Genomic DNA, 20,381 nt, shown 5'->3' with positions numbered 1-20,381 from the left:
TCTTTATTCAGTCACATTTTCTGTTCACAAGCCTTTTCCATGTTTTCAATAAAAATAAATTGCTAGTTTCAAACTATAAGCTACTATACCATTTCCTTATTAACGCGTAGCCTGAAAGCTATTTTCAGCCAATTCCTTTTTAATAACAAACTGAGACCAAGTCTCAATGTACACTCTGACTCAATAGGCCACGTTTGCCGAGTGCATCTGATATTCTAACATGGCCCAAGGCTTTCAGGGCAAACTTGCAAATGTTCTAAGTTTCTTTTGTCCCTTAATTCCCAAAAGAGACCTGGATACAAAGAGAACACCACCACTGAAATATAGACGTTTGCCCCGAAAGCCTCGATCGGAGCCATGTTAGAGTATTTATATATCGAACGTGGCCTTGATGAAATTTTTTGTATGCTTTTATTGTTTTTAACACCCCCTTTTATCTTTTAGCGTATATTTTTACCTCATTATCTCTGTCTCTCAACATTGAACTTGGGGGCGTAAATATTAACTTGAATCACGAAGTGAAAGCTTCTTTTTATTACTCTCTGCCCACCACCCCCCACGCTTCTCCGTTATCTTGCAAATCACCTTGCAACCTAGAATATCAGAATCGAGTTTCTCGTCGGACCTCGATTCATCTCGCGTGGACCTCGCGTGTCTCACGCGTGATGTCTGCTGATAGAATGTGGACCGGGAGGACTGGGCCCACACATTTCTACACGGAGGAAATCAAGAAAGTTTTTGTGGGAAGATTCTGTCTTGTATGAGGGATAATTCACCAAATACCGGACTTCTGTGGTAAATGATAGGAGTATGCATTCCTATTATCTTATAGAAAACAGACGGAAACGTGTTAATGGTAGAAATCATCCCAAAATTCTTCAACAATAGAGGTAACTACAAGCGACTCAGTCTGTTGACAACGTAAACAACTTAGAAATCTGAGCTTTATGTAAGGTCCATAGCAAGATAAATTCAATCAAGGTTGCAGTTCAAAATGTATATTCTCAAGTGTGAGCTGGGTTTATAGAGGAAAACTTAGCGCATGGCATCTATTTGAGAAATTGCGCAAAACTTCAGTTGATGAATCCGACACTGTCACTAAATAGGCGCAGTAGGCCCTTGCAGTTGAGGTCACGTGACCAAATTTTTCCTATAAAATTTTATATTATGGGCTATGACTTAAAGAATGCCAGAAATGGAAAGAGCGCATCGAAAATATTGAAATGGCCAAGTTTGAGGCCCCTGGAATTAAAGAGTAAGTTTATACGACAGTTTGAATTTTCGGAAAATTTAGAGGATTTGTATGGAAAATGTTGCTTAAGAGCGAGACCTTGCTCTCCAACAGCTTTTTCCATACAAATCTTCTTATTCTTTTAAAAATTCAGACCATCATAAAATCTCCTTCTTTAATGATGGGGGCCTCAAACTTGGCCGTTTTGATATTTTCGATGCGCTCTTTCCATTTCTGGCATTCTTTAAGTTGTAGCCAATAATTTTATGAAAAATAGGTCACGTGATGGCTTAGCTGCAAAGGGCCTTTTAAGGTCATTCCACTGAAATAGAACCTGCACTGAGATTTTTGTAAAACTTTGCGTATTGACTGTTTATATTGTAGGAACTTAAATTTGGAAATAAAAATGAGGGACCCATGTTTGTTTAGGAGCAACAGCACCTTGTTTATACCATATAAATCCTTACAATAACACCATGATTATAGTCACGATTGCTTGCTAAAATCACGTTTCTGACGATTGTTTCTTGTTCAACACTGAGAATTGGCCCATATTTATTTTACATAGAGAAATTTATTACTCAATTGGACACAACAGAAAAAAATGATAGGTCAGTGTACTTGTTTTTGAGAAAATGATGATTTACCTCTATGGCGAGGTCCAGCCGCAAAGAAAAAGCTGCCATTTTTTAATGTGCGTGCACTAATCACGTGTGAAATTATGTGCAGTAGGGATATGCAATGCAATACTGGGGAATGACCTTAATCACTATTATTATACATTGAACTCACTATCTCTTTTCTGATTGGTTGAAAGAGTACAGTGAATTTTTGAAACAGCGCCGGTGACGTCATCTCCGCAGATTATACAATAATCATGTCAAGGGCACTCAGGGTCACGGGTAATCATGTCAAGTTTGTGCGCTTTGTGTTGACAGTGAAGAAGCAAAAACATGACTTCCACTTTTTTCATTCAAGGTTATCAGCCGAAGCCTTTGGCCTTGGCTGATAATCCCTACCTTGACCTTGATTATTCTGGATATCACAAAAACCTCACCCAATAATTGTTTATTATTAGCTTATTATCGAGAGTGACTTAGCAATATGGAGCCTTGACTTAACCATTCGCGATTTTGCTTTCTTCAAACACTGTTTTTAGTGTAACAACAGGTTATTAAAAAGAGTATCTTACTTGCCTATTTTTGTGATTCGGGAAAGTGAAAGTTTTATTTCTATGATCTGTGATCCTCAATTTTTTCTGTTCATGAACCGTGCCAGAGAGCCCCCTGTACGGCCCTCTTCATAATCACTAGGTCCAGTTATTCAGAATTATTAATTAATCATATCAATAACAAATTTCGTAGTCAAGAAGTTTTGAGAACTTCTTTTGAGCAAAAACGTGATACCATTTTCCATACATTTATAATCAGTACTGAAAAATTAAGTTGGAAACCTTTAAAGCGTATGCAATTGGCCTGCAATGTCCAATTGCAGGTTCTTTTTCAGTTGCAAAAAGTTGTAATTTGATAACTGTAATTGGACACCCACTTGATCGGGTACCAATTATATGACTAATAGGCTTGCAGAGGACCAATCACATCAGATAGATAATAGATTAGGGTGTAGATGTTAGATGCAGATAACACCCTGGGAAAGACTCCCATGTAAAAAAGACAAGGGTGCTCGTTGGAAAGTTTGGAAAAAACCCGGCCTAAGAGGTACCAAGATACTGTTTTCTGGACATGGTTTGAATTTTTTTTTCTCCCCTAAGAGGTACCAATTCTTGCATGACACATTATCTCCTGTCATATTTTTTTAGCTCAATACCCTAAAAGGTACCGCAAAAGCTTTCACTGTGGACCTTTTGAGGCTAAACACCCTAAGAGGTACCAAAACTGTGTTTTTAACCCCTAAAAGGTATGATGAGCACCAACGTCATTTTTATATAGGAGTTCCCCCCCTGGGATAACACATAGTTTCCATTTCATGTTTGTTTACAAGTAAAAGTTGTAATTAACAACTTTTTGCAACAGATCAAATTACAACTTTTTGCAACTGAATACCTGCAATTGGACTTTTGCATTGTTTGCAGTTACTCTAATTCTACACTCACATGATCACATACCAATTACATGACATAAAGGCCTGCAGATCAGACCCAATCACAATCATGTATTTGCTATAGTTAAATTAACAGATAAGGTATAAATGTTACTTGAATGCAGATATAACACCTATTGTACATGTAGTTTCCATATTCTCATGTTTGTTTACAAGCCTACTTGCTTTAAGGAGAGCTAACGCCAACCTCTCTCGTGTGTTTCCCCCTATGCTTCAAATGCTAGATGTATTCAGATAGAGTATTGTCCCTTCTATGCTTACATATTATGTGCATATAATTTGGTATCTATTACTAATAATTACTGCCAGTGTTGCCCTAAAAATGGAATTGTTAGGTCAATAAGTTAAAATAGAGATAAATACTATATTTCACAATCTGTTGTCTCATACTTTTCTTGGAGAGAAATCCTAACGTGGTTGAAGACTTGCTGTTTACCCTTACCCTCCCTCATAAAATTTTAGATATACTGTGTACATGGCTATATACCACACTAAGCTGCCAGGACATGTCATGACAGTCAGCATTGTTACAACTTACAGATGCAATCATCTTCTGATTTATAGACTATGTACATGTACGGCCACTACCTTTCATAGACTTTCGTAATGCAGGCTGCCCAAGACAGCTCTGTTGTTAAACCCAGACGGAGAAGACTTAGTACTGCTCATGCCCGGCGTCGAGCAAGAGTTTACTCCAACTCAGTCAAAAGAGAGTTACTGGAGGAGCAAAGTGTGGATGAACTGAGGAGCTCACATGAGTCAGGTCCGGGAAATCTGGGAAATGGATCTGCAGGTTTCTTGAGAGGATTGTTGGGTGAGACAGATGGCCTTATTAGGGGTGTATCCGAGAGATATGAAACACAAAGAGAAGTAAGTCAAAAAATAAAAAAGTAATGAATCTGTCTGTACAATGTGGTTTGCTATGGCATCCTTTCTTACTATATAATTGGTACTATAACTTGTAATCCCAGCCAGTTCTCTAAGTTGTTTTGTCATGTATAATGCTTTCTCACACAATAGACTTTTATAAGTTATGTGATATGCATTGTACTGTAGATCAGTAGAATTTATCAAATATACAATGATTGACGTATAAACATGTATATTACGGGCAATGACAACTCACATAGTAATGAAGGTTGTCCTAAAAATATTATAAACATTTTCGAATATATTTGTTATTATGTGTGCAGTGTGCACTAATAAGTCTGCAATGTACTGTTATGTTACATGTAGCTGAGTTGTAGTTTTTGATTAAAACAAAATATTTTGTAGTCTTGATCCCTTTATATAGATTTCCTTCTTATTAATCTCCTTTTCTCTCAAGACAGAGTTTACATTAGTCTTGATTCTCATGTACCCTGAACATAATGTTTACATTGTTTTCTTCATTTAATACTTTAAAGACATTTGTTATTCAGTTCCAATGCATGTCTGTTTTTCATCAGTTTGCTGGCTATTACATGTACATGTACATGTCACATATAACAATAATCTTTGTAACAGAGGGTAAAAGTCACAATACTGAATACATAATTATTGTTTTTATTTAACAGAACAGTGACTGGATTTACAAGACATTCAAAAGAAAGGAATGTATCAGACATGTCAGTGATGAGAAAAATCCTGGCCTGTGAGTATATTTAGTACCTTGTTGATGCTAGGTAATTATACTAAATATGAAAAAGGTGTAAGTCAGCGTTGTCACAAGCTGCTCAAATAAATATAGATTTTTTGCTATAGCATTGAACAGAATAAGTTTGGGAGGTGTAGGCCTTCACACTTGGGGTGAATTGCATATGTTGCTTTACATGTGTATTCATGAACCAGTTGTTTACTTTATATATTAATTTGTGGTGATTTATGCACCTGTGTGTAGATGCTGTTGTGGTCGTCATGAGAATCAGCATGGCAAGTTGACAACTGTTCAAGAAGAAAGTGAAGAAGTTGAGATGGCAAGCGATGCTGCAGAGGAGTCTACATACAACAGTCAGCCTGAGGATGAATTTGAGACAGATGACAAGGTCAAGTTTGTCAAGAGTCAAGGTTGGTTTAAAAGTCAATGTCTGTGCTGTACTTCCGATTAGGGCTGTGATTTCAATAGTATAATTATTAACGGTAATCATTTTACAGAGATTTTTCATAGATTCTTTGTACACTAAGAAGAACTTAAATCTCTGACTAATAATTATTTGGGCATCAATCCTGTTCACATCATGCTCAAACCCTAAGGTGATTTTTGTAGCAGGTTGTTTTACACAGAGTCTGTAGCTCTACAGATGGTGGTGCTAATGTACATGCACCTGTATATTATTGTTCAGTCTTACTGGCCTCGAGAGCTTTACTCTCAGCAATTATCACAATTGTGAGAGAATTTTGGTGATTACAAAGAGGTGCCTTTTTATTTTAGGTCTGCCTCCATTAGTGAAAACAACTGGATATCTTCAGCAAAAGACAGATAGGAAAAAGACTTCAACAAAAGACTGGTCACCAAAGGATGATGTAAAAGAGTTTCCTACAAATGGTTTTGGACACATCAAATTTACAAATGCATACAATTCATCACTGAAACCTGCTAAGGTTTGAATACTACATGTAGTTTTCTAGGACTAGAAGTTTTTCATTATGTATCTTTAGCTTCTAAGCCAACCAAAATTAGAGTGCAATGACTTCAGCCTGGGCCACCAGAATGAGTTTGACATGAAAGAATCTGACTTTGCTAGAGATAGGACTGATCATGGAATAGTCTGGATAAATGTTAGCCATTGGAAAAGAAAATAATGAAAGTAATTGGAACAGACAATTATTTTGGTTGGCTGAGCTAATAAGTTTATGTTCCAATTGCGGGGGAGGTACTCTGTAAGTCTTTGGGTGGGGTTGTTCCACTGGGACCCTAACCCCATACCAGACCATGATCAGCTTGATTTTGCAACTCTCTTCTAGACTAGGCACCCGAAACCCCTACCCTATCCCAAAATAGCTATTTTCCATGCAGAACCAACATGTGCCAACTAAATCGGTCAACAAAGTCACCAATTTGCCAGGATTTGTAAGTCTGTTTATGTGAAGTTCTCACTTTCTAATTCCTATTTCTATTATAAAATCTGCATTTAAGAACCCTGTTCTAGACTAAAGTACATTCACTGGGCACTTTTCCAGTAAATTATGCCCTATTCTAGTCCAAAACTGTTTGATTTCTATACCCTATCCCAGACTGAATTGCCTGAAAACCATACCCTTCACAGTGGCACATACCATTCGCTGGCATCTCTTACACTCCGAATGGATGCTCATCATGCACTCAGTTGGGTTCAGTCTTGAAAATACTATTCTTGTTGCTGAGTTCAGAGTTTTAATAAGGATAGATATAAGGCCAATATCCAGCCATCTTGACCAAACAAGCTTTGTCAATAAAGGATTTCTATGCAGAAAAGGAACACTTTAACTATTTTTCCTTACGGGATACATCAGGTAATCCCAAGCAGGCAAGATAGCACCTTCTTGTCCGCTTGAAAAGCTAATCACAGCATAGGATTCAGTTTATCTTGCCTGTTCAGGGAGTCAGCCATATAATAAGTTTTCCTATTATTGCAGTATATACGTCTAGCAGACAACACAAGACCAGAATTGACACTGGAGCTGATGATTCGACAGTGGAAACTAAAGAAGCCTGACATAGTTATATCCTTACATGGAGGTCTCAAGAATTTCAAGCTTGATCCTCATCATAAAGAGGTTTTCAACAGAGGCCTGATCAAAGCTGCCAAGACAACACACAGTGGTGCTTGGATTATTACTGGTAATACACATGGTTTAGTTAAACGTAAATGTATGAAGTGAACTTTCACTGATAAAGGTAGCAAAAAAATGGTTGACTTATATCAGGCTCTTAGTGTCTCTGTGGTAAAAGCAATGCATGTATTTTATGCTTCATTCTAAGTTTTAAATATGGTGGTTAGAGGCATATGGATTATGCTGTAGTAGTATAAATCATTTCACATATAAATGGTCAAGACTGAGATTTTTAATAGCTAGGTTACACTGTGTTAATTGTGTTTGTTGTCATTTGGTCAGACATAATATTATTACTCTGGTAAGTTAAGCAGACCACAGCAGCAGCTGTGATAAGAATGTTGTGTTGTATGCATAGGCTCAGCATCTTGGTATATTTCTTAGCCCTCCACTTCAGAATATCAAGGAGTAATGACCAAATTCTCTTACATGTGTCATGAGAAATTATGTGAGCAGCAACATTCAAATTTTCAACATATTTAGTTTAGGGATGACTCTGACAAATTATTTTAGTTAAAATGAATGAATCTACATTATAATGAGATTGAAAAACTTATGAGATGTTTAAAATTTTGTTTTTTGAATCAATGAACTGGTATTGCCATCGTGGTGGCTTGACTGTATTAACTGCATCAATTAGGCAACATTGTGCACTTTACAATGAGCAAGATGTTGGCATAATACATGTACCTGCCTTTACATTGTTAGCATTGTAGTTGTGTATAGTTTTGCAGTAGTCAACTGTTGTTTAATTATTCATCAGGTGGTGTGAATCTTGGCATAATGAAAGCTGTTGGTCAAGCTGTGCTGGAGGGTCAGTCCATGCAGTGGGGAGGGCTGTCCAGTCACCGTCGTATCAGGTGTATAGGCATTGCCACTTGGGGATATGTAGAGAGAAATGAACACTTGATCTGTCCCTCAGAGGGAAAGGTGAGAACAGATTGCAACATTATTTGATAGAGTTCATATTTTGTAGTTCCAGAAAATATCCATACCTTGCCCAAAGAGGGGATTTTTTATAAGATCCCTTACCTCTCTGGAAATTCCAATAAAGCCTCATGCATTTCTTTAAATTTTTTGGTCGTAGAAAATCTCCCACCCCCAGAAAATGCCATTCTCTTCTGTAAGGGGGGTGGGGGGAGGTATGGGTATTTTCTGAAACTGCATAGTACAGTAAATTATTGACCAAAATCTTCAAACCTGTTGACTTATTTGAATTTCCTTTTCTCTTCTGGGAGAAAAGTACAAGTTAGGAATGTAGTATTTCATTTGTTTTTTTCTTCTTCAGGGCTGCTATCCAGCCACGTACAGAGTGGAACATTCATTTCAGAGAGGAAAGCCTGTGTCACTCAACCCTGACCACACCCATTTCCTCCTGGTGGATGATGGGACACAGGGCCAGTGTGGAGCTAAAGAGGTTCAGTTCAGAGCAGGACTGGAGAGAGTCATTGCTGATAAACCAAACATTCAGAGACAAAGTAAGGAGGCTTGAAAACAAATCTGTTATGCTTATTTTCCAGTGGAAGAAAACTTCATGGTCTATCTATTATCTTTCTTAGCAATGTCTTACAAAGAAAAGAAATTAAGGTTACCGTATACCTTTAGAGCACCTTTAGAGGTGTCTCGTGTCCAAGGGATGCAGCGCATCCGGGTTAAATTGTTGATACCTAAAGCCATATATCAAATTAAAGCTTATCGAGCTTATAAAGCTTATAAAGCTTATAGAGCTGGCTATCGCACTATACCAAGGATTTTGAAATTACATGAACTGTCGAATTTTTCACAACCTCTAAACGTGAGCGTCTGAATCATCTTTGGGTTCCTTCTGAAAGCTACAAGTCAAAGGGAATTTGTTCGTTTTTCCTCAAATTTGGATAGTTGCCTAGTTTGAAATATAAACAAACAAAAAGCGTGTTGTAATGGGGTCATTGAAGAGTTTCAATGGGGGAAACGTAGAAACCTTTAATGGTAAATTTTCCATTACTACTTCGTTGTAGAGTTTGGTTTTGGTGTTCCTGTGGTAACAGTGGTCCTTGAAGGAGGAGAAGATGCATTGAAGGCTGTAAAAGAGTCTGTCAAGTATGGTATCCCTGCCGTGGTAGTAGAAGGAACTCGGAGAGCTGCAGACATCTTAGCCTTTGCTCATCATAACTGTGAATGCCATAGGCAAGTTTAATTGCTTGTATTCATACGGCATTGTTCACAGTGTTTCTATTTTCTCAAATCGTTGAGAAAATAAGAGGCTGTGAACAGTTAATACAGCATCCAATGGTACAGACGAGTGTTAAGTTCACTCCCGATTTCTATGCGTAATAGTTGACTCGGGCTGTACCCTTGTCAACTATCACGCGATAATAATCATCTTATAATCTAACTGTTAAATAAGAAGAGTTGTCTTGTCTGTTTCTGTTCACAGTGGTTTTCGCCGTCTCAAAGAGGACCAACTACCTCGTTTGATTGCAAAAATCGAGGAATTCTTTCCAAAGTACGCCAAAGACAAGAAACGCATCCAGAAAATTATAGATATTGTGAACTGCTGTGTTTACGATGAGCGTCTGGTAGGTAACCTCTATGAACTAGTAACGGCGTTGCTTTTTAACATGCAAGAGAAACGATTAAAATATGTATTTTGTAAGGTGATCGCAGTGTAAACAGGATGTGATTTTACTTAACTCTTTGACAGTGTAGTGCAGCTTGCTGAGATCAATGGTTTGTTAGAAATCTGTTGTTAACATTCCAGGTTTTCATTCGTCAGTTTGCACTGAACTTTGTCGGGTGGTCTTAGCTGGAGTGATCGCACTGCCATATGCATTCTTTGTGTAGGTTTTACAATATCTTTAATTTTTGTCTTTCCAGATTACTGTGTACGGGATAGACGACAAAAACAACCTAGACCTTGACCTAGCCATTCTCAGTGCATTGTTGAAAGGTAATCCTGAAAGTATAACCATTGAATATGCATATTTGTAACACAGCAGATCGGTTTAGCTGGTTTAAGGTATCTGTTTTCCTCTCGACCAAAACGAAGCAAAACATTGTCGACCACACCAGGGTTTTCAATTATTTTTTTTTGACCTGTCTACACGAATTTGTTGTCATTCGAAAACGTATACTTTTTGATACGGTTTCGCCTATTGTCTACTCTAAAACGACCGAAAACACTGATGGAAACGACGGACAGTATATGACGGTTTTTTTGGGGTACCGTTTTCAAATGCCTCCGTTTTCACCTGTCCATGCTAGAAACGGAGCGTTCTCAAAACGATGCGTTTACATTTTTTTTTTTTACATTTTCAAAACACACCACTTTTGAAACAGTTTTCGAAAGCCTCCGTTTTCATAAAAAAGTTTGCGTTTTCATAGTCAAACGCATTAGTATGGTCGGGGCCTTAATCAATTTCTCCCTCTCACAGCTCAAGGTGCTTGTAATGTAGACTCCGTAGATAGCGACTGTGGCTGTAGAATAGATTCTCTGAGACAAGGAGCTAGTCAAATGGATCAACTGAAACTGGCTTTGACTTGGAACAGAGTTGACGTGGCTGAAGAAAAGATATTCACTCCAGATAGTGATTGGCCGGTAAGAGGAAACGCGTGTGCGTGAAAACCCATTTGAGAGTGTTAGTAGCCCATGTCGTAACCTGAGCATCAGGCCATAGCAGGGCTCGAAAAATGTGCTTTCCGGTCGACAGGGACAAGTAGATTCAATGAAAGGTTTCTTGCCCAAAATGAAACTTTCCTTTTGGGCAAGAAACCTTTCATTCTCACTTGCCCGGTGGGCAAGGGATAAGGCAAGTCGTCCATCAACTAAATCATTACAAGAGCAAACTAAGACCTACCCAGGGCAAGAAAGATTTGAGAGCTACTTGTGCCAAGAGCAAGCTGAAATTCAAGTATTTTTCGAGCCCCGCTAGCATAGCTGGTAGCCAGTTTCCTCTACCAACCTTGACCAGGCCTTGGGAGCGAAGATACTCTTGTTAGCCAATGTCCCGTTACCGAGCGCTTGTTCACCCTTTCCACTTTAGTCCTTTCTCCGGGTAAAGCAAATGTTGCACTAGTTTGTTATATGCATTTAGATTTATACCTATCGAGTTGTTAACAAGTTGTAGAGTGGTAATAGATGTCCAACAGTAGCAACTAAATGTAGACATGATGATAAATGCGAATGCAGCCATAACAATACTGGAAAAAAGACCTTAAAACATTTTCATGCTTTGAACGGGCTTTCGGGCTTTGAAGTTGTAGAGTGTTCTTCCTTTCACCTACGCTGGGCCAATTTCGTTTGAATATCAACGTATTTGCTGTAGAGCCTCTCACTGAGTAGTTTAATCCTATTTTTTTCAGAGTGGAAGCTTGGATGAAGTCATGCTGGAAGCTCTACAGTTAGATCGTGTTGATTTTGTGCGGCTCTTTCTTGCTAATGGAGTCAGTATGAGGGATTTCCTAACGTTACCGCTACTGAGAAAGCTTTACAATTCGGTGAGTATATAGCTAGAGTTTGAGCTTTATATTTTCAAGTTTGTTTTGTCAAGTCAAACATTGCGATGGAATCAACCAACCACGCTAGAGTTAGAGCTGTATATTTTCAAGTTTGTTTTGTCAACTCAAAACGCTGCCCCATGAATCAACCGGCCAGGTGACACACTATTATTGAATATTCCCGCTTAAGTTGTTGATGAGTCCATTAACGCCCATCACTGTCGCTATACTTTTTTGCAGGCGGACCCTGGAAGTCATCTCTATTCTCTTCTTTCCAACGTTGCTGGTGTTTCTGTAAGTTTTTTACAGTTAAATTATTTGCGATTCTGCCCTGTTAAGGCGTCCTTCCTAAGTTGATCCGATGTTACAATTATTCGCATAACCTGTCCAAATTGCTCAAGGTTGGGTTTCTCTGTCAAAACGGTTTGTAGATAGCCAGTAGAATACTTGCATCCCAGGTTGCCTTCTCTTGATTTATCATCCAACTAGCTTTGCTCCCCTCCTGCACTCGTCGTCATATTAGGGCGATCAGGAGCGGTCGTTTTTGTTGTCGAGTAGCGATCAAAAACAAGAGTAAGTTAACGTCATTTTCATGCCGATAACAACTCTTTAGTATGCCTATTAATTTTGCCGATTTACAGGGTCGTGTACCAGTTTTTGCAAGGTCTCACAACTTGTGAGAGAACAATAGAACAAACCACAGAAACAATGCCTTTGACGTCAAATACCGGTAGATTACCAGCTCACGAGAGCTGCTGCACTTTCAAACTATTAAAGGCTTAATTACTAAAATCAATTGAACTTACGCGATTGTTCCCGTTCTAGGATTCGCCGTATTCCTTAAAGGATATCGGTGTCCTCATCGAAGAACTGATTGGTGCCTATTATGAGCCGCTGTACCTGGTTGACACACCTCACGCCAACGCCCTTGCTGCTAGAGTCGCAAGGCTGTTTGGAGCAGCGCCTGATCTGGCCAAGCACGAAAGTGGAGAGTTTCCATCAGTGAAATTTCAGACTTCGGACGCGAATTGTCGTGTGCAAGTGGCGCACAATGCGACCCGGTTTGAGAAGCCTTTCAGAGAACTGTTCCTGTGGGCGGTGTTAATGAACCGCTATGAACTAGCGCGGTTCATGTGGGAGAAGGGAGAGGAGGCAGTGTCTGATGCCTTGGCGGCGTGCAGATTGTTTCAGGCCATGCATGATCAAGTTGAAGACGATTATTTTGAGATTAAGACAGCATTAAAACAACATGCAGTGTACGTAGAGTGAGAGATGTGTCCAAGATGTAGATCACGTGATCAATAGTGTCGTTCACGTGATCAACATGTGGGCCACGTGACATCAGCAATCTCTTGGTCACGTGAACAATGTGAAGTTTGCGAAAACGTGATTCGAGAGTGAACTGCTAATAATGACTCCAAATCTTGAGAATATCTTTCTTTTCGGTGTTAGAATTGCTAACGAAGTTGAGTCCTACATCATGTACTAAAATGTAGTAATTTAAATGTCGCAACTCATTTAAACGTCTGTTTAATCCAACAAGAATTTTTTTTAGTTTGAACGTGGCATCATGATATTGTTGTTCGTCTCGACCAAGGTAAACATTGTTAAGATAAGAACTTTATTAACGTGTCGAAGTCGCTAGCATACAATGTATACTAATTGGGGAGACCTAACTACGATTACGTATCTAATAATTAATACCTATATTTTTACCATTGGATCAAGATTGGAGATGCGACGTTATGCGCAGATCCCATTTAATTATCACTAGTGAAGTATAAACGGAGAATTCGGACAAGGACAGAAAGTTGTATTTCTGATCGATAGAGTTGTTTTCAATTGAGTGTCGTAAAATCAAAACCAAAGTAATCACTCCGGCCAATCACAGAGGAGACAGACAATCCAATTAACCAATCAAAACTCGATCTGTATACATGTAGCTGACGCAAAGCGCCGGGAAACGTGGGAGCGAGTCACGATTGGTTTTGGGTTTATAATTCTGATTTGATGAAGAAATGGCGCGAGATTTTGAGCCAATCGTGTAGCGTAGCAAAGCAAACCCAATTACTTTTTGACACTCAAGTGAAAACCGCTTTATATCTCTTTGTAATAGTTGCTCTTTATTGTTTTGCTATTGTTTGTTTTGAATTTTTTTCCTTTGGTATTTCTCTTCAGTGAATTTGAAAACCTAGCCATTGGAGTTCTTGATGAATGTTATGACGAGGACGAGGTGTTAGCAGAGATGTTAGTTGAGAGGGAGATACCCAAGTGGGGTGGAATGTGTGCCCTTAATCTGGCCGCTGCAGCGCATGGTGAGAAGTTTTTAGCGCATCCATGCTGTCAGTCAAGCTTGAACAGCATTTGGAAGTCACGTGGTATGCCTGGAGTCCCGTACTGGAAGGTATGCTGTGAATATCACTCTTGTTAGAGAGGTCGGTTCGCATCACTAGACATCATATCACTACCTAAAGAGATCTGTTAAGGAACTAAGGACCACTAAAGGGGGCGAGGATGGAAATTGTTCGCAATAGAAACTTATTTTTACACATCTGTATGGCAGAGTATATAGATTCTGATGAATGCTGAAACTTCCAAGAATTAATTAAGCGTTTGTGTTCGACCTCAAAATGAAAAATAAATAGCTTTGATCGCCAATGGGTTGGTTGTGACATTTTCGTCTGTCCTTTTTAGATAATACTTGCGCTTATTTGTCCTCTTATGATTCACAAAATTGTATTCTACGACGAAGAAAATCACAAGTGGTCGGTACCTCTATGGAAAAAGCTCGTGATTTTCTACAATGCTCCAATCTCAAAGTTCTGGGCTCATCTGGTAAGTAAGAGAGACTTTTTGACCCCAACTCTAGTGGGTGTGGTGACGAATTAGCTTGGTAGATTTATTCAGTTAAAAAAGCAGTTTAGTCTTCTTTCTATTCGTTTGATTTCAGTAGTTATTCTGCTAAAGAAGATATTTGAATATCAGTTTGTTTTATTTTTTTTCCAGGGGATGCACTTGTGCTTTTTAGGGTTGTACGCTTTTGTAATTTTGTTTTCGTTCCTTAAACCGTGGCCCTCTGTCTATGAAATCTTGCTGATGTGTTGGATAGGTGTCATCATAATGGACGAAATCAGACAAGTGAGTCAAGAAGGAGTGGGGAGCAGGCCATATGCGTATCCTCGGTAATGGAGTGGACCTTGCTTGAAATGAAGGCTCAATGTAATTTGCATTTGAAAGGACTCCCCGCATTAGCCCCGGTGGCAAGTTATTTCCAGTCCAATACCGAGAATATACCCTGGGTGCCAGAGGTTTTCTTGCGCGGTTTCCGGTGTCGGTCATCGAAGCGAAGCGAAGTATTTCCGTCCGCCGCGCGCGAGAAAAAACCTCTTGTACCCAGGGTACCGAGAGTACGAATGTGGTCTATGATCTGCTAGCGCCATTGAACATTTTGATAAGACATCATTGAAGGTTAAGGCTCGGCAAGAAGGATTAAGTTACTAAAACACTCAAGAGTATTTTAAAGAAGTATCGAGAACTGAGAGTTAAAGAAGTCAGTTACATTGATTTCATTCATTGACCAGGAACAGCGAGGATAAAAAAGAAAACGGGGCTTCAAAGACAGTGATCCTACTGTTTTTTATTTGTATTGCATGGAAAACTGGCCCCTGATGTAACGAAGTATTTCTCTGACAGACACCTGTCCAAAAACACATTCATCAACAGGAGTTTGCTGTAAATATTTGGCCGTAGAATATTTCTATTTTTGTCCATTTTCTGGTCATCTTTCTATGCGAAGATCTCATTGTTAAAAAAAAAAAAACGCTTGTTATTTTCGCAGGTCATTTGCCAAGAGACAACTACCTTGAAAAGCAAGTTGGAGCTGTATTTCCACACTTCTGTCAACATAGTCGACTCTTTCGCTAACGCCATCGCCCTGATTGGTTTTGTCCTGCGGTTTTTTGAGGTCACGTGGGAGGCCGCTCGCGTTCTGTACTGTATCAATTTCGTCATTTTCTCCTTCAGACTTTTCAGAGTTTATTTCGTCAGTGGCTACTTAGGGCCAAAGATTATAATGATAAAAAGAATGGTGAGTGAGTTTGTTTGCGCCTGTTGTAAGTTCGTATGGACTCAAAATTTAAACTTATTACAGGAGCTTTAACCTCCCAAAATTTGGCATAAAAACGTAAAATAGTCGTAAAGTATGGCAATTTATTTCATGGCGATATTTGGCTAACCCGTGAGCTATGACTGCAATAGCAGTTTTCAGGAATTACTTTGGTTTCGGTAGTGGCTTTACTACGGTTTGAGACTGGCTGAGGAGTATAATTGGTAAGTAGAGCGGTTATCACTTAAGTGTCGAAAATTAACTGGTTTTGTATCACTTCGATACTCGCCGGATTTGCTTAAAGAACTCGCGCCAGTTTCTTAGGCAATCAGAAGTAAAACCAAAACCAAACTTGACTCGCTAGCACACGTTTTCCCGCGCTTTACGTCAGCCACATGTAATTGCTTCGAGTTCTGATTGGTTCACTGGATTGTCTGTGTCCTTTGTGATTGGCTAGAGTGATTACTTTGGTTTTGGTTTTACGACACTCAGTTGAAAACCACCCAAGGCTTCTCGACCAATCTCAAACCGTACTAAAACCAAAACCAAAAACCAAAGTGATTTTCTGATGTTTTTCGACACTCGATTGAAAACCGCTCTAAGCCGTACATGTACCCAACCATTTTGTTTATATCCATTGTAACATTGAAGCAGCATTTTAATGTTCAACATTTTTCTTAGCTTGCAGATGTAATGATGTGGCTTTGTCTGCTACTGGTGTTCGTGTGTAGTTACGGCGTGTTTCGACAGGCCTTATTCTTCGCCAACAAAGAGCCGTACTGGGGTGTGATCAACGATCTCTTCTACAAGCCATATTGGCACGTGTATGGAGAACTGTTTGTAGAGCAAGAAGGTGAGTAATCCTATTGGGTTTACGTTCATGTGTGAAATTTCTTGCTTATTTATCAGGTATATTTGCACTGAAAGTGATCACGTCAGGTTGTCTCCATCAGGATAGTCCTCAGATTACTTCTGACTCTTTTTATAGGGGAGAGGTTTAAAGGACATATGCTAAAGTGCATAGACTTGGCGAAATAACTTAATGAGTCAAGGCTGTAAATAACTAAAGCCCAGGTCAAACGTCGAACTTAAGATAACACTAACTAAACAGAGCGAAAAGTTCACGATAAGTTCGACGTTTGGCTCAACTGAGTTCGTCTGACTGAATTTAACGGAAGATGGATAGAACGTGTGGGTCGATCTAAATTCGAATTAAGTTCGACGTTTGACCCAACGGTTGAGCTTTACCCGTTTGGATCGACTCAAATTACAATTTTCGGCGTTTGACCAGGGTCTAAGGTGTAAACTGCTGCATAGGGTACGCAGGTGCACCACAAAGTATCAGTCAAGATTTGCCATTTGTGTGACACCCTCGTACCCAGCGTCTTCGTTCCCCTTGACAAGCGAGCACGCGCAGGAAGGAACGAAGACTCGAGGTACGTGGTTGTTTGTGTGATGTTTTGATAGTGTCTGATTTTACCTGACGAGTGTGTTGTCCTATATTTTGTTCCCAGCGGAAGAGGGTAAACTCTCGACAGGCGAAATTCCTCTACACGATGGAAACCTTTTAAAATGGATTCACCGAATATTTATGGGTGGCTATTTACTCATCACTAATGTACTCCTTATCAATCTTCTGATCGCCATCTTCAGGTATCGTACTGTGCCTTTTCAATTTTGACTCATGACATTCCTTAAAGGACTGTGGTCAGCCTCCGCCCCCCCATTTTCGATGCCATCAAAATTATTGATATTGCATGGTGAATCGAAATCCTACTGCTTTACTGTAAGTTGTGTTCCCGAGAAAATGTTTACTGAATTATCTTTAGTAGTTTCACAGTGATTTCCTTTGTTTCGACATGTTCCGAATAAAATATAATAGCCAAACTGTTGTATGTAAACAAAAACAAGGTGTGGCTGACTAGGGCCCTTTAAGTATGGTAAAAACCATTTAATCATTATTTGGCGAGCTGACAGAATGACAGACTGACAGACAGACAGATGGTTTGATCAGCTGAGCTCATTACTGACTGTACTCGATCTGGGCGGTGATACTAATTACCAACTTGGCTCATTTGTTGGATTGCAGTAACGTGTTTAACGAGGTTGAAGTAAACTCTTATCAGATCTGGAAATACCAGTACTACTATCTAGTAATGGAGTACAACAAACAACCGCCACTCGCTCCGCCTTTCGCCATCATTTATCATCTGGTCGAGTTTGTGCGATGGCTTCGAAAGAAGTGTTGGAAACCCAATAAAGTTACTCGTAAGTGGCCCAGAACTGATTTGTACTTAATGTTCACTTATGATTACGAGTGAACTGCCAATCGAATTCTTGTGTAGTGTCGGCTAGGTTAACGAGAGTGGTTTCTGATAAATGATCCAAGCAGTTGCATGTCTCTTCCGCAGTCGTTATGTGGGTCATGGCACCACATTCTCCCAAGGAAACTTGAGTTACGTTCTAAATAACGGCTAGGAAGCAGTGCCTGGCTTTCAGTAGCAGAAGAAAGCACAAATGCCATCATCATCACAAGCACAAGAGCCCTAATTTAACTGAGAAAAAAAAAAGAAAACGGACTTGACGCAAGCATAAGCACCAGATCAATAATTTCTCTTTTCCTTGGCCTTGTACTTACAAATACTTGCGCTCGCCTTGTGCTGTGTGAAAACTGAATACAGCAAATATAGTCATAGGGAAGGTCTTTTGTTTGGCCAATTACGGTAGTCCTTCCAGCTTATTTCTCGCGTTGTAAAAAGGGACTGGAAACTACTAATCTCTTGTTCTTGTGCTTGCACCGGCGTTCGTTTTCACTTGACATACATCTCTCGCTGCGCGCCAGAATAAACTAGGAGTAAGTCGCCTTTTTTGACGGGGCAGATCCTTCAGTTAGGCAATAGTCGTTGTACTGGGAACACTTTTATTTACCGTTTACTAAGTTTATCTCGGGTCACTTCTCTCCTCAGCTAAGTTCACTGCAGAAGACCTAGAACTGTTGAGACTTTTTGAAATAGAGAGCGCTTCTAACTATCGACAGAAAGTGGAGGAACAAAAGAGGACTGGTACCGAGGAGAGGATAAGGAAGACCAATGAAAGGTGAGGATAACAGCAAGATAAGGTGACAGGAATGAACGACAGCAAGTGTGGTTTGGATTTCATGTTATGGCTTTACGACAGGAATGGGATTCAGAGTATCTTGTTAAAACTAGTTTTTTTCCTCCTTGTAACCTTGCATCACCGTGTAACCACACGGTGTAACCAATTCAACGAAATATAATATAGCCAATCAGAGCGCGCATTATGTGATGACAATTTTATAAAATATTTTTCTGTTGTTTTCAGCTAACTGTCAACGGTCAGTCGCATTAAACTAATGTAAAGTCTTGTGAATTTTCCAGTTACCTATCACTGAGTCAGTGAAGCACATGAAACAAATTTATCGTGTGTGGTATTCAGCTCTAATGAAAATGAACAAAAGATTATTTACGGTGGTAAAACAGGTGTAATTCTCAATTCTCTACGCAGGGTGGAGGATTTGGTGAACAAAGTCACGGAGTTGCAACAAACCCTTCAACATTTTGTCACAAATAGCAATGGAGAGTCACAGTAGAGGGAGGATCTTAATCCAGTCGTCTTTCTGAAGATGTACAAGAGCCCAGACTTCGCCGGTCTCTATGGTTAGCGACAGAGAGCGAGAAGAATTAGGTACATCATGTATGGTAATTGTTGTATACCAAAGGGACTCTCGCTTCAATCGCTAACTAGAAGGTGTGAAGTCTCCTGAGAGAAGATTGCACGAGGATAACTTGGACAACGCAAATCATGGATTTTTAGTTGTTAAGCCGTGAATTAATTTTAAGTCAAAGAGTCATAGTTTACTTGAGAAACGTTGTAGAGAGAGATGTATTGATGCAAATCGTCGATCATTAGAGAATCTTATCACCCACGATGTTAACGCAGCTTTTAAGAGACGTAACAGTCATTTGAAAGTTATTTTACATGTAGATATAGAGGATTTAGATATATTTAAATCGTTTGTTATAGACCACGCTATGCCGCCGTGTGGTCATGGGTTTTGTAATAGAACTGTATTTATTTTTATAGGTATTACGTTCTTCTTCAAAAAATCGCTACATCAATTTCATTTCGTCAATTTTTAAACGTACTTTACATTCTGTAACTTTACTCAACCCTTAACATAAAAATTGAAATATTATCAGACGCACTGTTATACATGCAGTAGGTTACGTCGACTTATATTTTTATATGCATTTCGTTATTGCTCAAAATGTGTTTTTATTATTTTTTTTTTATTTCAATCTGTAACTTCTGTTACAACTTTCAAAAGGAAGATTACAATCTACAATGCAGTCATACCTTACTTACGTTATATTACTTTCTTTACGTAGCACACCCAAACACTCAAATGAATAGTATCAAACATACTCAGGGAACAGACGCATGGAGTAACTTTTACAATACTTGCACATACACGCTCTAAGAGGAAGTATATTGTAAAATTAATGAAAAATAGTTACAATGATAATTTATTTAAGTAGGATATTTTAAAGACGGGATTGAGCATGTCCAATAAACCAATGTACCACTCTGCGCATCGGATTGTGTTTCTGAAAATCATAAATACTGCATACTGCT

The 20,381-nt window shown here is 39.1% G+C and overlaps 1 protein-coding gene across 1 annotated transcript; it reads left to right on the top strand.

Annotated features, from left to right (window-relative positions):
- Positions 1-684: 684 nt before the first annotated feature.
- Positions 685-20,333, top strand: LOC145478619 (transient receptor potential cation channel subfamily M member-like 2). Its single transcript, XM_081456714.1, has 24 exons — positions 685-890; positions 3,917-4,222; positions 4,909-4,985; positions 5,232-5,398; positions 5,763-5,932; positions 6,947-7,151; positions 7,908-8,074; positions 8,433-8,622; positions 9,142-9,310; positions 9,561-9,702; positions 10,001-10,073; positions 10,558-10,721; positions 11,486-11,620; positions 11,861-11,914; positions 12,446-12,876; positions 13,799-14,024; positions 14,315-14,455; positions 14,627-14,758; positions 15,459-15,707; positions 16,407-16,578; positions 17,240-17,378; positions 17,815-17,993; positions 18,692-18,821; positions 19,251-20,333. Exons 2-24 carry the CDS (start codon positions 3,959-3,961, stop codon positions 19,333-19,335), a joined length of 3,861 nt encoding a protein of 1,286 aa, XP_081312840.1. The 5' UTR covers positions 685-890; positions 3,917-3,958; the 3' UTR covers positions 19,336-20,333.
- The last annotated feature ends 48 nt before the right edge of the window (positions 20,334-20,381 follow it).

The sequence above is a fragment of the Orbicella franksi genome, chromosome 2 (genome assembly GCF_964199315.1).
Source record: "Orbicella franksi chromosome 2, jaOrbFran1.1, whole genome shotgun sequence".
NCBI classification, from domain to species: Eukaryota; Metazoa; Cnidaria; class Anthozoa; order Scleractinia; family Merulinidae; genus Orbicella; species Orbicella franksi.
This window is presented reverse-complemented; position numbering and strand designations above follow the sequence as displayed.